The sequence below is a fragment of the Dasypus novemcinctus genome, chromosome 8 (assembly GCF_030445035.2).
Source record: "Dasypus novemcinctus isolate mDasNov1 chromosome 8, mDasNov1.1.hap2, whole genome shotgun sequence".
Lineage (NCBI taxonomy): Eukaryota > Metazoa > Chordata > Mammalia > Cingulata > Dasypodidae > Dasypus > Dasypus novemcinctus.
In genome coordinates, this window is record NC_080680.1 from 78,161,510 (window position 1) to 78,175,868 (window position 14,359).

The following is a 14,359-nucleotide window of genomic DNA, read 5'->3' on the forward strand; positions in this document are numbered from 1 at the left end:
CCTTCTAGACATTCAGTGAATGCCAACTTTCATTACTTCTCAGGCTTTATCTTTCACCATCCCTTCCAAAACCTTCCTAGGCTTAGGATGCAAATTGATTAGTTTCCTTGGAGCCTTCTTGTGGCCCTCCATGCCCTCCATCTGCCTAGGCTAGGCACCCCTTCTGCCCACACTATATCCTACTTGAGCAAAGCACTGAACTAGGTGCCATGACACCAAGAAACCTAAGTCCACATGTGTCCCCTGCCCCAAGGGGCAAACCTACAGGAGATATGGTTAAGACCTTATAAAAAAGGGAGACCGGGGAAAATTAAGAAATTTAATTTTAAATCAGAATTCAACACAACCTCAGAGGAGTTCTCACCGCTGCACATGTCCACAGTGCGAAGTGAACAGATAGTAGCCCTGACAGTTCAGAGGATGGCAAGGTCACCACCCTTCAACCAGCAGAAGGGTCTAAGGAGGAAGCATCACTTGAGCTGAGTCTGGAACAACAGCCAGGATTAGGGGATAAAGGAACTGGCAGAAGCTGCCAGAATGGGGTGTGGATTAGGCTGAAAAGAGGCAGCAGCCCCCCTCTCCCTGGTATGGGGAGTTCCTGGAGAGCCAGGGGGTCTCACTCAGCTCTGGAGCCCTCATGCGGGTACAAAATGCAGACACACTGGGCCAACCGTGTGGGACTCGAGAGAGGCCAGAGTGGCTCCCAGTGCTTTCTGTCTCTCCGAATTGGGGGCCCAAGTGGCCAAGACCACCAGTCCTCTAACCCCTTCCTGTTCTGTCCCTTTCTACCATCTCCACCCTGGGAAGCAGCAGCACCAACACTGAAAGGCACTGTGCCCCACCAACGTTCTCTTCACACACACTCAGCCCTCTTGGCCCTGGCTCATCTCAGAGTTGGGGTTCTGTAACCCCAGGAAGGGCCGCACCTTCTCTGGATCCCATCTCAAGGCCTGACGCTGTACTTGAAGTAGGCATGCTGAGGTTTAGGAACTCGTCCTGGCAGAAAGAAGGGGACAGAGCCTCAGCTGCAGGTACATGGCCTTTTCCTCAACTGCTTCTGGGGGCGTGAGAGAGAGAAAAAAAAAAAAAGGCCCAGGCCCAGGGATGACAAGTAGATGGATTCTGGGGGTTCGGTTCCCTCTGAGCTGACACCCATTCCTTCTCTGCAGGTTCAGACTGTCAGGCCCAGGGGGCTCCAGAAGACACTATGGCCCCTGCCCCAAAGCTGGAGCAGGCCCCTGAGGAATCAGGCGAAAAACTGGGGCAGGGCTTTTGTTGGGGACGACTGAGGGTGCTCAGGCCAGCAGGCCCTCCACACAGAGTTCATGTGCGGTGAGGATGGAGGTCACCTCACTGGCCTCCGGAGGTGTGAGGTGCTGCTGTCCGTTCACAGCTTGCTTCTGGGGCTGCAGATCACACAGTCCACCTCTCACTTCGGGCCTCCACAGCTCGCACCAGGCCTTCGCCCAGCACGGCAAAGTCCTCCAGGATCGCTTCTACATTGGGCACCATCATCGGCTCCCCACCCTGAGACACCATCACACGCCCCTTTGTGCTGGAGGCCTGGGGGAGTCAGAGGAAATGTGGGTTGAGGCATCTCACAAAGGTATACTCAGAGACACCAGGGATCCATGGAGTGGGGGTGATAGAGACAGACACCCACAAACCCACACGCCCCACACCTGACACAAGGTCACTCATGGAGCAGATCCCAACGGACCACACGTACACACTCAGGAATGTGCGGCTGTCACCAGCCAGCGTACCTTGAAGGGCTGGGGCTGGAAGCTGGTGGGCTTCCAGAGGACACCGATCACCTCTCCACCATGCTGGTCATAGAAGAAAAGGGCCAGATCCCCAAAGGCCTCCTAGAGAAGGCAGAAGGACAGAGGCAGGATTGAAAGTGGGTACCTAAGAGCCTCCATCTGCAGGTATCCTCTGCAAGGTCAGCTGGCCCTTAAGGACCTACCCTAAGCTGCGCCAGATAGAGCTTGGGAGGATCGTAGGCCAGCACAGGCATCAGGGGCGAGGGCCCAGGCTCACGGAGCAGACCACGGCAGAAGGAGGCAGCCGGCGAGTCCACGGCCTGGCGGTGCCGGGGTATGTGGCGGGGAGCCAGACGGATCAGCACATCATATATGTCCAAGGGCGGCCGAAACACTGTCTGAGAAAGGGTAGGGAGGGAGCACCTGGTTGGGAGCTGGACCACAAATCCCTCCACAAGCCCACCTTGGTTCCCTCCTTCCCCTCTAACCATCCACTGTGGCCTGCACGCCCATTTCAACGTGGAAACACTAAGGCCCACAGGGGAAGTGGCTGGCCCAAGCGGGATGGCTCCAGCAGGAGCTCAGGCTAGAATCATGGAGCCTGGATGGGGCCAGGGTTCCAGGTTCTCTGCCAGGCATCATGGGCAACTTCAATGTCTTCCCTGGATTCAGTCTCACGAACCAAGGGGACTGGGCATGCCTGAGCTCTGGGCTCCCAAGGTTCAAAGGCAGAATCAGAATCTCCAGAGCCCCTGAAGTCGCTCCTGGTCAGGGGCTTACCCTGATGTCCCCAGGGCCCCGGGGATCCATTAGCTGCTTCTCTAGGATGGGCAGGGCTTCAGCTGCCAGGACGATGAGCCGCTGCAGGATCTGGGGATACAGACGCATCAGAACAGACCTGACTAAGGAACTCTCCTAGCTCAGGCTGGGGGTGCTTCTCATTTTCCCCCTGGGAGAGAAAACCACACATTTCAGGGCGGGATTGGGGTGGAACCTGGGCTGAGGGTCCATCCTGTGTCCACACAGAGTTTTTTTGGTCCTGGGGGGTAACAATGACCATGACAGGGAGCTGCGTCCGCGCTGCGAGGAAGCCACTGCGGATCTCCACCTGCTCCTCTCCTGGGAAGAAGACAGATCCTGAACCAGTCTGCCCTCCCCCTACCCGTCACCTCTAGATACCTCCCTGCCCCAGATTCTCCTACTACACTCCTGGCATTGGTCCATCACAGGGATTTTTCAACCCTTCCCCCACGTGGCAAAGGTGACAAAAGGGACACAGCATTTGCCTCTAGCGGGAGGGGCATTAATCTCCCAGCCTCAGCCCAGAGGCAGAATTTTCCACTGCCTGGCACCCCGAGTCTGGTTTCCGGGCCTGTACAAGCTGAGGCCTGCCCCTTGCACCCCTCCCCACTGTGCTCCTACACACCTGGGGAATTAGGAAGCTGACACCCTGCTTTCTGCTGGGACCAGGAGCTCCTCATATTACAACTGGAAATCACCACCCCTACCCCCCAAGAGGTCTGGGCATTGATTCTAACTGGGCCCTTCCCTGTTCCCAGGTGTAAGACTCCTCAGCTGGAATTCAGGGTACCCTGTCTATTCTCCTCTCCACAGTTCCAGGGTAGCTTGCTCACCACCCACAGCCCATTCTGACTCTGACCATCATGTGGGTAAACCATACCTCTATGGTCCAAGAGCTCCCTAGAGCTTTCCCAGGCCTCTTCCTCCTAACGATTTCCTACCCCAAGGAAGTCAGGGCCAGCCAGGCTTAGCTAACTGGGATGGGGGAGGCACAGAGAGAACCTAACAGGCTGACATGGCAAATCCTTGCTGCGACTCACAAAGGGTGCTTCTTCCCGCAATCTGACCCCAGTCCTCCTACTTACCAGTAAGCTCATTGTTGAGGTTGACAATGAGGGGGTTGTTCTTCCAATCGAAGGTTGACACCAGGAAGAGAAATCGAAGGAAGCCAACCTGGGGGGAGCTAAGAGTGGGGGCCATAGTGAGCAAAGAGTCTAGGCCCAGCCACACCCCACCCCAGCTTCCCATAATGGGCCACAATCTAGGGAGCCCAGAGCCCTGGGTACAGGTTGGGAAGGTCTGAGAATCCCTCCTCTTTTCCTTCAGCCACCGTCTCCCATCTGGACTGAGGGTGCAGCATGAGGGATGAAGGCAGGTAGGGAAATGGCAAACAAAGTCACCTGGGAGGGGTGAAGGGCTCAGGGTGCAGGAACAGGGAAGCAGCCACCAAGTCCAAGCTCTCGTCGGTGAACCCCTCACCCAGAAGCTGGGCATGTACCCACCGCTTGGCCAGTCGAGCCACACCTGAGAAGGCTGGGTGCTGCTGCTGGAGTCTGGGGGGGCAGCGGGAGAGTGGCAGTGAGACACAGGTCATCAGAGCCCAGGAACGATGTCTTAGCACCCCTGCCACCGTTTATTCAATCCTACCCAATGCTGGCCTCCATGCTAGAGCTTTACATGGAGGACCTCACGTCTTCCTAGCAAATGTCCCAAGAAGCTGGTCCTATTGTTAGCCTAATTTTATAAATGAGACAAATAAGATCCAAGGAGAAACCAGCTCAAACAGACATGGCCAGTAAGTGGCAGAGCTGAAATACCAGAACTTGCCTGACTCTAGAACCCACACCCCTAACGATTATTCCATCTTGTCTCCCAGAGCACCAGGTGGTCAGAAGAGCAGAACGGAGGCAGGAAAGGGTCTTCAGGTGGGGAGCCTTGCAGGTGGTCATACCCATGCAGGGCGCTGGTGAGCAGGGGCAACTGCCTCGTGTCCCTCTCAAGGCGGAGGGAGGCAGGAGTGTCCCTCAGTGAGATCAACCCCTCAGGGCTCTGCATCTCCCTTAGGATCTGCGGCTCCCGTTGATAAGCCACACGTACCCGGAACACGAACCCATCCTGTTGGCAGAGGAAATAGGGTGGGAAGTACATGAGAGCCTGGGGCCCAGGGGATGCCCTGCTGCCGGCATCCCTGCCCCAGGGTAGGCTCGCCCGCACTGACATTCCGGTCCCATGCCCGGGGGTATCCCTGCCCTGCCTCATGCTAACCTTGAGGACATCAGTGTACAAGGCCGTGGCACGGCACTGCAGCCCATGCTGCTGTGACAGCAGCTCTGCCAGGCGCAGCTGGAAGGCGGCTCGGACCCGCCGCACGGCCTCAGCATCCTGCGGCCACTGACCACTGCCCTCCAGGTGACATACCACTGAGGGAGGAGAGGAGCAAGAGGTCTCTGACGGCAGCCTGGAGCGGGCCCAGTCCCTCCCCTCCCTCCCAAGAGCCCCCTCACCTGTCATGGGCTCCACATAGGCTGGGCAGGGCTTGTCAGGCCGGGGCAACAGTGAGGCCCGATCTCGCAGGCGCTCGTAGAAGGAGTAGGCTGGCCGGATGGGGGTTGGTGGGAAAACCTATGGAAGAAGGGGGGCTGCCCAGAGTCAGTAGTTGGAAGGAGACAGTATTGGGTGACTGGAGCAGAGCTGGGGGTCGCCAAGCAGGGAGGGCTCTCTGCCCCCTTGCACCTCACCTCTGTGTAGCGCAGCACTGGGTGAGCTCCCTGCACGGCAGATACGGTCAGTGGAAGACCCTCCAGCCCCCACAGCTGGTGGCTCAGGTCGTCGTAGCAACGCACTGCCACTGCTAAGGCCTCCTCACCTGTGCCAGAAGTCTGAGGGGAGGGGGACAGTCAGGAGGCCAGGACTCACAGAAGCCCTGCACCACCTGGGACTGGGCCCTGGCTCGGGCTCCTGCAGAGCCAGCGCTCCCCCTGCTGGACACTCCGGGAAGGGCAGCCTGGCTGAGGCTTACTCGCTCTTTCCCGGCACCCGCCACACCTGCTACTCTGCAGCCCTGACCCAGAGCCCTTACCTCCTTCGGGCCTTGGATCAATGCCTCCAGGAGGCCCCCCACGTAGTGAACACAGGTGTCCGGGATGTCAGCGTGGCTGAAGAAGGCACAGACACAGGGAGGGCATTGGGTCCCTGGCAGGACGTAAGTTCCTCACCCCTACAGCCTGGGCCCGACCCTCCTAAAAGGCTCCCCAGCCCATGGGTGCCTGCCAGCATCCAGGTGCTGATACTCACAGTGCCAGGAGGTGGGTGACCACCTGGTGGGGAATAAGGCGCTTCTGGGCCATAGAAGCTGCCTCCCAGACCACAGCTTCCCGAATGGCTCCATCCTGGAAACGCCGGAGCTCTGAGCGGGATCCCCAGAACTGGCGGAAGTCGGCAGCCTGAGGAGAGGCACGGGATAGGGTGGTGAGAAAGATAAAAGAAAGAAGAGGCGGCGCACTTGGTCCAGTGGTTAGGGCGTCTGTCTACCACATGGGAGGTCCGCAGTTCAAACCCCAGGCTTCCTTGACCCGTGTGCAGCTGGCCCATGCGCAGTGCTGATGTGCGCAAGGAGTGCCCTGCCACGCAGGGGTGTCCCCCGCATAGGGAAGCCCCACGCGCAAGGAGTGCGCCTCCATAAGGAGAGCCGCCCAGCACGGAAGTAAGTGCAGCCTGCCTAGGAATGGTGCCGCACACGGAGAGCTGACACAGCAAGATGATGCAACAAAAAGAAACACAGATTTCCTTGCCGCTGACAACAACAAAAGTGGACAAAGAAGACACAGCAAATAGACACAGAGAGCAGACAACCGGGGGGGAGGGGAGAGAAATAAATAAATAACTACATCTTAAAAAAAGAAAGACGAAATCTCCATGACAGGCCTCAACCCTGGTGACCTGAGGATTACCTACCTCACTCCTTCCAAAGTACTTGCTGAGCTTCCCAAGACAGGCCCAGATCACCCCCCACCCCCTGCATTCCTCACCTTGGGCTGGTCGGCCTCAGGACCCATCTCCAGGACACTGGTCAGGCCCTCAGGCCAGAGGAGCAGTCCCAGGGTCAGAACCCCGGAGTCTTTGTGCTTTGGCGGATCCTGGCTGATTTTCCACTGTAGGGTACAGAGAGGCTGAGCTCAACCCTGGAGTCCCCCCAGCCTTGCCCAGAAACCCATCTTCATTCCTTTCCAGCACACTAGGGATGGTGTCTCATGTCCCCTGGAACCTGGATCCAGACCCGCACGCTCCCCCAACCCATACCACCTTACCTCTGGAACTGGGGGCCGAGAGTGGGCCAGAAGGTGCAGTCGGGACCCCAGGCCCTGCTCCAGCAGGGTGGTTAGTGGGCCCAAAGCAGCTGAGACATAGTCACCACCGAGGTCCTGCAATTCTGGCCACAGCTTCAGCCGGTGACATGCTGCCTGCAGGCGGCTCAGTGGGCGAAGACTAGGGCGTCACAGAGGGACATAAAGGGGGGCTGGGGGTCTGTGGCCCTGAGTCCCATGTATCTTCACCCCCCACCCCAGGAAGACCTGAGCACCAGCTGCCTGCCTGAGGCAGTCACTATGGCCCCAGGGAAACAGGACCCCTACAACATCGGCCGCCATCCCTAAACTCACTGCAGGATATGGTCGAAAGCCCGGATCATGGGTTTGGGAGTCATCAACAGCAGCTGGAACCCATCATCAGCTTTGCTGTCCAGCAATGCCATGGACAGCCGTGCTTCATGCTGCACCTGGAACCACAAGGCCAAGTGTGAACTCATGTGAGACTAGCACTGCCGGAGCCCCTCGTTGATGTGAGGGCTCAGACCAGACATGCTTCATCTGAGTTCCTTGGAGAGGAGGCTGTGTGGTTCTGGTGCTGGCAGAAGGGACAGGGTCAGGGGGTGGGGCGTGTGGGGAACCTGGGAGCAGGACCCATCGATACCTGATGGTAAGTGGCGGCCGTGACATCAGCACAAAGGTTGAGATGGCCTGAGGAATCCAGGAAGACAACAGGGAAAGCCTGGTGGAAGTCAGCCAGGGCCGGCTTGGGGGACAGAGAGAAGCCAGTCAGGTTTGGGACTTCCCTACAGGCCTCGGCACCCAGACCCCGACCCTACCCCAACTCACCAAAGAGGGATCTGAGCGGGGACATAAACTGATGCCATTGACTGTCAGATCTGTGGTGGCTGGAGTGAACAAGAGAAGGTGGGTGTGTCAGCAGGTGCCCCCTCCTGGGGGACAGAGCCCTAACAACACCCCCCCTCAGCTCTGGTGGCTGCAGCCACATGTCTCCAGGATTGAGTCTGCTCACCTATCTAATGGCAAGGACTGACTGAGCCCTAATGGGGTGAGAGGATTCCCAGTGTGAGTGGAACCCCTGGCCTTTCCTGGTCTAGCTGCCTCACCCAGAAACTGCAAGACGCTTCTCAGGACCTGGTATCCACTCATGGAGGTGTGAATCTTGCGTGTGGACATGAGGAAGGCAACCAACATGGAGACAAGGAAACCACTGAATCCACCCAGGCCCTGAAAGAGAGATAAAGGGAGAAGCCCGAGTTTGGAGTCAGCCACTACTCAGCGGGGTGGTGAGGCCAGGCCAACCATGACATACCTTGTCCAGCTCCCGCTGCCGCAGCCAGACCTTCAGGAGTGCCACGCCGTCCTTCAGCCCTGGGGCGGAGCCCAGCACGGATGACAGCAGCTGCATGTGGGACTCGAGGGCTGTGTCCTGCAGGACCCATGAGTTGTAGCGGGGGGTGGGGGGCTCTGGGCTACCTGCGGGAGGACAGGGGAAGTCTTAAGGGGGAGAAGTCCCCATGACATCCCTTCCCTCCAATTCTGCCTCACCAGTACCAGCTCACCATCCCCTGGAAGGCCCTGCCCTCGGTACCAGGCAGAGCGCACATTGTTCTTGGTTGGCAGCAGGCGGCAGGGGCGGAAGAAGTCAGGTGGAGGACATGGATGCAGACGTACGGTGACCAGGTGCTCACTCTTCCCTAGATGGAGATAGGTATATTGAGTCCTTGTAGCCCCCTGGAGCCAGAGGGGCTCCCATAGCCCGCCCTCCCCACCCCGCTCCAAATTTGAGGTCCCTGCACCTTCTTCCTCAAACTTGAAGCCTGTGCCTCCCACCTTGAACTTGATCGTCACTCTCTCTTTTTTTTTTTGAGGTACCAGGGCTGGGGACTGAACCTTGGAAATCATATGTGGGAAGCCAGTGTTCAACCACTGAGCCACATTGGCTTCCCTGAGTTGGTTTTTTCATTTGTTTGCTTGTCATTTGTTTTTGTTGTTGTTTTTTGGAGGCACTACGGACCAAACCCAGGACCTCCCATGTGGGGAGCAGGTGCTCCACAGCTTGAGCCACATCTGCTCCTCCACCTTGAACTTGAGGCTACTGTGCCTACCCGCCCTGGACTTGTCACCCCATGCTGTGCTCTCAGTCCCGTGTGTGCCTCGCACCATGTGGCCGCAGCAGCAGCAAAGGTTTCAGGTGGCAGCCATTGGTGTAGGAAAAGCGAACGCTGCCAAAGAGGGGGTCCTGGGCCAGGTGGTGAGCCAAGTGGGCCAGGTAGAGGGCACGTTTGCGGAAGTAGCGCTGGTTCAGCCCATCCTTATCTTGTAGGATCTCCTGGAGGGAACCAGAGGAAGAGAGAGACAACTGTGAGGTATTACAGAGCTTTGGAGACAAGATGAAGACAAAGTGAGAGTGCCAGCCTGGTAACCCGCAGGGCTTAGGGTTTTTTTGCCGGAGAACCTGAGTCAGGGCTAGCAACCCGCTACCCACTTCGAAGAAGAGGAAGGCAAGGTTCCGAAAGGGCCCAAGGGCACATCTAAGCTGCCCACAGGAGGATTGCGGTGGTCTGCTCTTTTGATTTAGAATTCAGATTCTTAAGTCCCTGGCCAGTGGAAGATGGGAAAGAGGGAGGGACCCAGGGGCTTATAGGTGGTAAAGTGGTGGGTCTCGCCTTCCCTCAAACCCTGGACCTCACTGTATTAGTCAGCCAAGGGAGTGCTATAGTAAAATACCAGAAATCTGTTGTTTTTTTATAAAGGGTATTTATTTGGGGTAGGAGCTTATAGTTACCAAGTCATAAAGCTTAAGTTACTTCCCTCACCGAAGTCTATTTCCACGTGTTGGAGCAAGATGGCTGCCGATGTCTATTAGGGTTTGGGCTTCCTGAGTTCCTCTGGGCTCAGCTCCTGTTTTCTCCACAAGGACAGCTGTAGACTATGAGCCTCTCTAGACTTTGCCTCTCTTCCTGGGGTTTCTGCCATGTCTAAGGAGCCATCTCTATTCCTCTATGTTCTTCTCCTGGCTCAAGTCCTCTCTTCCCAAGGCTTGCTTCTCTTTCCTCTGCGTGCTGACTTCCTGGGGCTCCAGCTTAAGACTTCAGCATCAAACTCCAACATCAAAAACCCTTAACTCTGTCCTTTGCCATGCCTTTTGTCTGTGAGTCCCTACCCACCAAGGGGTGGGATTTAACGCCCTACTGGTACAAGAGGTTTACTTAATTAAGTAATCCAATATAATCTAATACACCCAGAGGAAAAGACCAGTGTACAAACATAATACAATATTTCTTCTTGGAATTCATCAAAAATATCAAACTGCTGCACTTACCTTGGGTATAGTCAATGCCACATCCACATTGATGTCCGGCCGGATGCAGGTACCCAGAAGGTAGCTGCCTACAATGGTGATATTGGCTGGGGGCAGGAAGTGGAAACAGCCCTTCACAGTAAAGGGCACTTGGTGGAGGGGGACTCGAATGTCAGCAGGGAGCCACACCTGGTCTATCAGCTGTAGGGGCAGAGACAGTAACACATATAGATTCAATTGCCTTCCTGACCTGTCTCCTTGATGTCTAGCAGACATCTCAATTTCAGCTCCTGCTCTTCCCCCTAAACATGCTTTCCCCTTCTCAGTTAAGGGCAACTCTAACTAATTGCTGAAGTCAAAACCATTTAAATCACTTTGATGTGTTTCTGTTAAGAATGCCATTTCTACCTTGAAAATGTATCCAGAAACTGACCACTTCTCCAATTTCCACCTTGATCTGAGCCATTATCCATTTTTCAGCAACTCACTGCACAACAGGTTCCTAAATGATTTCACCTTTGTTCCCCTCCCTTCTACTTGCAACACAACAGCCTGACTGGACCTTTTAAAACCTAAGTCTGATCATGTCACTCCTCTATAAAAAACAAAACAAAACAGAACAAACCTTATAAAAGCAACCCTGCTGAGGCTCCCCATTGCACCCAGAGGAACATATTGGTATATAAGGCTCTGCATGGTTTACCCCCTTCCCTATTACCTTTCTGAAATCATCTTCTCTCTTTCCCTCACTCATTCCAAGGAGTGTGCCAGGCATACTCCTACCTTTGAGCCTTTATGCACTGGCTATTTCCACTTTCAGGAAATCTCTTCTCCCTGACTCACCTCCTTCAAATCTCCATTAAATGTCCCTTCAAAAAAGGCTTATCCTGACCCTTCTATTTAAGTACCCCCCTCCCAATACTCCCAATTCCCTTACCTTGTCCTACTTTTTCCACTGTACTTATAGCTTCTACATACAATTTATTTGTTATCTTTTGTCTGTAGCCCCAACACTAGAACATAGACTACTTTGTTCACCAAAGTGTCCTGAGCACACAAATACTGCCAGGCACATGGGTACTTGTTGAATGAATGAATGCATGAATGACCACACTCCATGCTGAGCTGCCTGGCAGTGGGAATGAGGTCCTTAGCACCCCAACCTCTCCAGAGAATACCAAGTCTCCTGTCGGAGATACCCCACTGAGGGAAGTCCTCATCTGGGTTTCCCAATCTCCTGGGTCGTCACAGCCTTACCTCTGTCTCAGGGGTTGACGGTACCCTCAGGATCCTCTGGTTGACCTCCCTTAGAAAGGCATCAATCCGCTCCTTTTTCTTTTCTGACAGCCTCACTTCCTTCAGTAGCTCCTCTATCTGTAAGAGAGGGAAGGGGGAATCCATCAGCCTCAGGATCCAGGCCCATCCCCTCTAACCCAAACCCCAGCTAGCCACCCGATAATACCTGTAAACGAAGCAGGCTCGAATGGAAGAGGATCTCAGTCTCCCGAAGGCGATTCAGCTCCTCATTGGTAGGCTCCTTGTACAATTCTGCCCGGCTGAGCTTCACAGGCTGCAGGAGGCCCTCCACTGGAAGTCCAGCCATTATTCGCTTCCTTGAACATGCCGTCTTTTCCTCCTCACATGTGCCTTCTAGAGCTGGCTCCATCACCTGTGTCCAGAGAGGGAAGAGGCAATGTGAAGTCATAGGTGTCTGCTGCCTGAAGTGCCAGCATGATAGAGTGTGAATAAAGGATTACCTTTTTGAATGGGAGTCAGATTCTGTAAAACTCAGGATAATCATCATTTGGAAGACCATTTTTGAGCTCCAGAATGAAAACTTCTTGAGGCAAGGGCTCCCTGCCTACCCTACAGCGCAAGCATAAGCTCTGCCTAGAGTTGGTAGAGGCATAAAATGACTGGGCCCTGCCTTAAACTCTGCCCAAGCCCCTTGTATTTCCGGGTACCATGAATCAGGGAGAATCCTCTTCTGGTGAGTTAGGCTGGGTGTTCTCAAATGCCCTCACCACTCTTGCTTCTATGCAAATCCTGATAGGTTCCACCTCTTCTGGCAAGCCCTGACTATATAGTACACATTCAGATACACATCAACGATGGAAGGAACTAGAACCTACTGGGCCCAGGAGAATATACACAGCAAATCAATCTTCACAACAATCACAGCAGAAAATGGACACCTGAATAAAGTCCCATGATTCATTCAAGGTTCCACAGCTGTTATGCACTGTACAGTAAGCAGATTTCACACCCACGTCTGTCGGTCTCCAAGCTTTCCCTTACAGCCCCGCGCCTGCCCCCTCTAGAGTTCCACACCCGGAGACCTGCTGGAGCGCTCCAACAATCCAAGGTGTACCCTCCACTACAGCAGGGAGCACAGAACTGGGCAAAAAAACGAGGAAGATGCCGATCTCTTCAACTACGAAGTGCACATTTTCGCGAACCCCGGGAGAAGTTCAGTAAGCCCCGGTGCTTCAACCCAAATCCTATTCAAGTTTCACCTTCCCTAGCAAACCCAAACTGAACTAATGTCCCAGGTCGGAAGAGAGGGGCAACAGGGACCCTGCCAGGGGGTGGGTGTCACAGTGAGCCTCCCTCCTAGCTAGCTCACTCACCTCTGTCTTCCCAGCTGCTAGGCGCAGCTGCGCTCCGACAGGAGCCGGCCCCATCACTCTGGGTCCAGGTACCGCACCAGAACTTTAGGTTGAAGCCAGGCGTGCACAACTCCGCTTCCCACGTGGGCGGAAACGCAGAACGCCACTGCTCAACTCCAGGCAATCCTCGCTCCTCAAGACTCCGCCCAGCCCTAGAACCATTGGGCTATTGCGCTAAAAGTCGCAGGCTATTGGTCTGTCACTCTCCAGGACCGCCTATTAAGGGAGGGGCCAGACGGGGCGCTCCGATTTACGCCCTTTTCGCGACGCCGGGCCGGAAGCCTGCCTGAAGCTTGGCAGTCGCCTGCTTTCCCTCAGGAGGAAGGCGGGGCTCCTGGGGCCTACTGAGGAGGGTGTTTGTTTATTTACACCGGTGTTTGACGCCTCTTTGGCTTACTGGAAGCTTTCATTGTAATGGAAGTGGCTTGAGGGGAGACAGGTAGGATTGGGTAATTTAAGGTAGCGGTACGTGATGAAGAAAAAGGGGTTAGGGGTTAAAGGTATCTAGAGGTAAAGGTGGAGGCTCGTTTAGGCAGGATGGTCACGAGGACCAAAGAGCTAATACATAAAGGAGGAACTGAATTAAGTGGTGATGGGAGAACGTTCCAGGGAATTCTTAATATTCCTTCAGTCTGCTCCCTTTGTATCACCAGTCACGGTCTTTATCTTTGCTTAGGTCACACCTTATCTGTTACCTGCACAAACAGCCTGCTCTAAGTTCTCTTCGGTTTCTGCCACCCCATCTCCTTATCCAGGGAAGTCATTAAAAGGTTCTAGTCAAGATAGAGACATCATCTACTTTTAGAGAGACCACGCTACGCACTTTCAATCTATAGATTGAAATAAGGCAAGGATGGAAGCTGAAGACCGATTAGGAAGCTATTCCAGTAATTCCTGTGAGATAATGGGAACTTAGATGACAACAGTGATGAGAAGAAGGTGGAACTACTTATTCCAAAGATACTTTGGAGGTTGAATCAACGGAGCTTGTGATTGACTGGATATGGAAAAGTGGCATAGAAGGTGGAGTTAAGAATTACTAAAAAAAAAAAAAAAAATTACTGCTAGGAGCAGATGTAGCTCAAGTGATTGAGCGCCTGCTTCCTATGTACAAGGTTCTGGGTTCTTCAGTACCTCCGTATTTCTAGGTGGATGTTGTCATTCTTTGAGATGGGGAATTCTAGAGGAGCAACAGGATTTGGGGGGGAAGATACCTTCAGTTTTGGACCTGTAGACTTTAAGGTATCAGTAATTTTTCCCCTCAAAATCTCTCCCGTGCTTCTTGTTTCAGTAAAAATTATCACTATTAATCTAGCTGTCTGACAAATCCTGACTGACCAGTTCACTCATCCACATATTTTCCTTATACAATATGTTATAAAATTAACAAAGCCTTGTCAATTCTTGTTTAAAGATTTATTTTATTTATTGCCAACCGCCCCCCCCCCCCCCGTTGTTTGTGCTTGCTGTCTGCTGTCTGCCCTCTGAGCCCAC

The 14,359-nt window shown here is 54.3% G+C and overlaps 1 protein-coding gene across 2 annotated transcripts; it reads right to left on the reverse strand.

Moving 5' to 3' along the window:
• Positions 1–305: 305 nt before the first annotated feature.
• NOL6 (nucleolar protein 6) lies at positions 306–13,019 on the reverse strand. 2 transcript variants are annotated; one of them, XM_058301988.2, is made up of 26 exons: positions 12,827–13,019; positions 11,659–11,865; positions 11,454–11,570; positions 10,218–10,397; positions 9,056–9,224; positions 8,455–8,589; positions 8,205–8,368; positions 7,999–8,119; positions 7,721–7,779; positions 7,536–7,637; positions 7,226–7,341; positions 6,875–7,052; positions 6,596–6,718; positions 5,862–6,010; positions 5,647–5,722; positions 5,306–5,446; positions 5,072–5,189; positions 4,833–4,987; positions 4,519–4,682; positions 3,968–4,120; positions 3,653–3,750; positions 2,761–2,885; positions 2,547–2,636; positions 1,970–2,164; positions 1,767–1,868; positions 306–1,563 (listed from the first exon to the last, which is right to left on the reverse strand). In XM_058301988.2, the coding sequence occupies exons 1-26, from the start codon at positions 12,878–12,880 to the stop codon at positions 1,414–1,416; spliced, it is 3,441 nt and encodes a 1,146-aa protein (XP_058157971.1). In that variant the 5' UTR covers positions 12,881–13,019; the 3' UTR covers positions 306–1,413. The 2 variants fall into 2 exon arrangements, with proteins under 2 accessions (XP_058157971.1, XP_058157972.1); XM_058301989.2 differs by lacking the exon at positions 12,827–13,019 and adding an exon at positions 11,954–12,013.
• Positions 13,020–14,359: the final 1,340 nt, after the last annotated feature.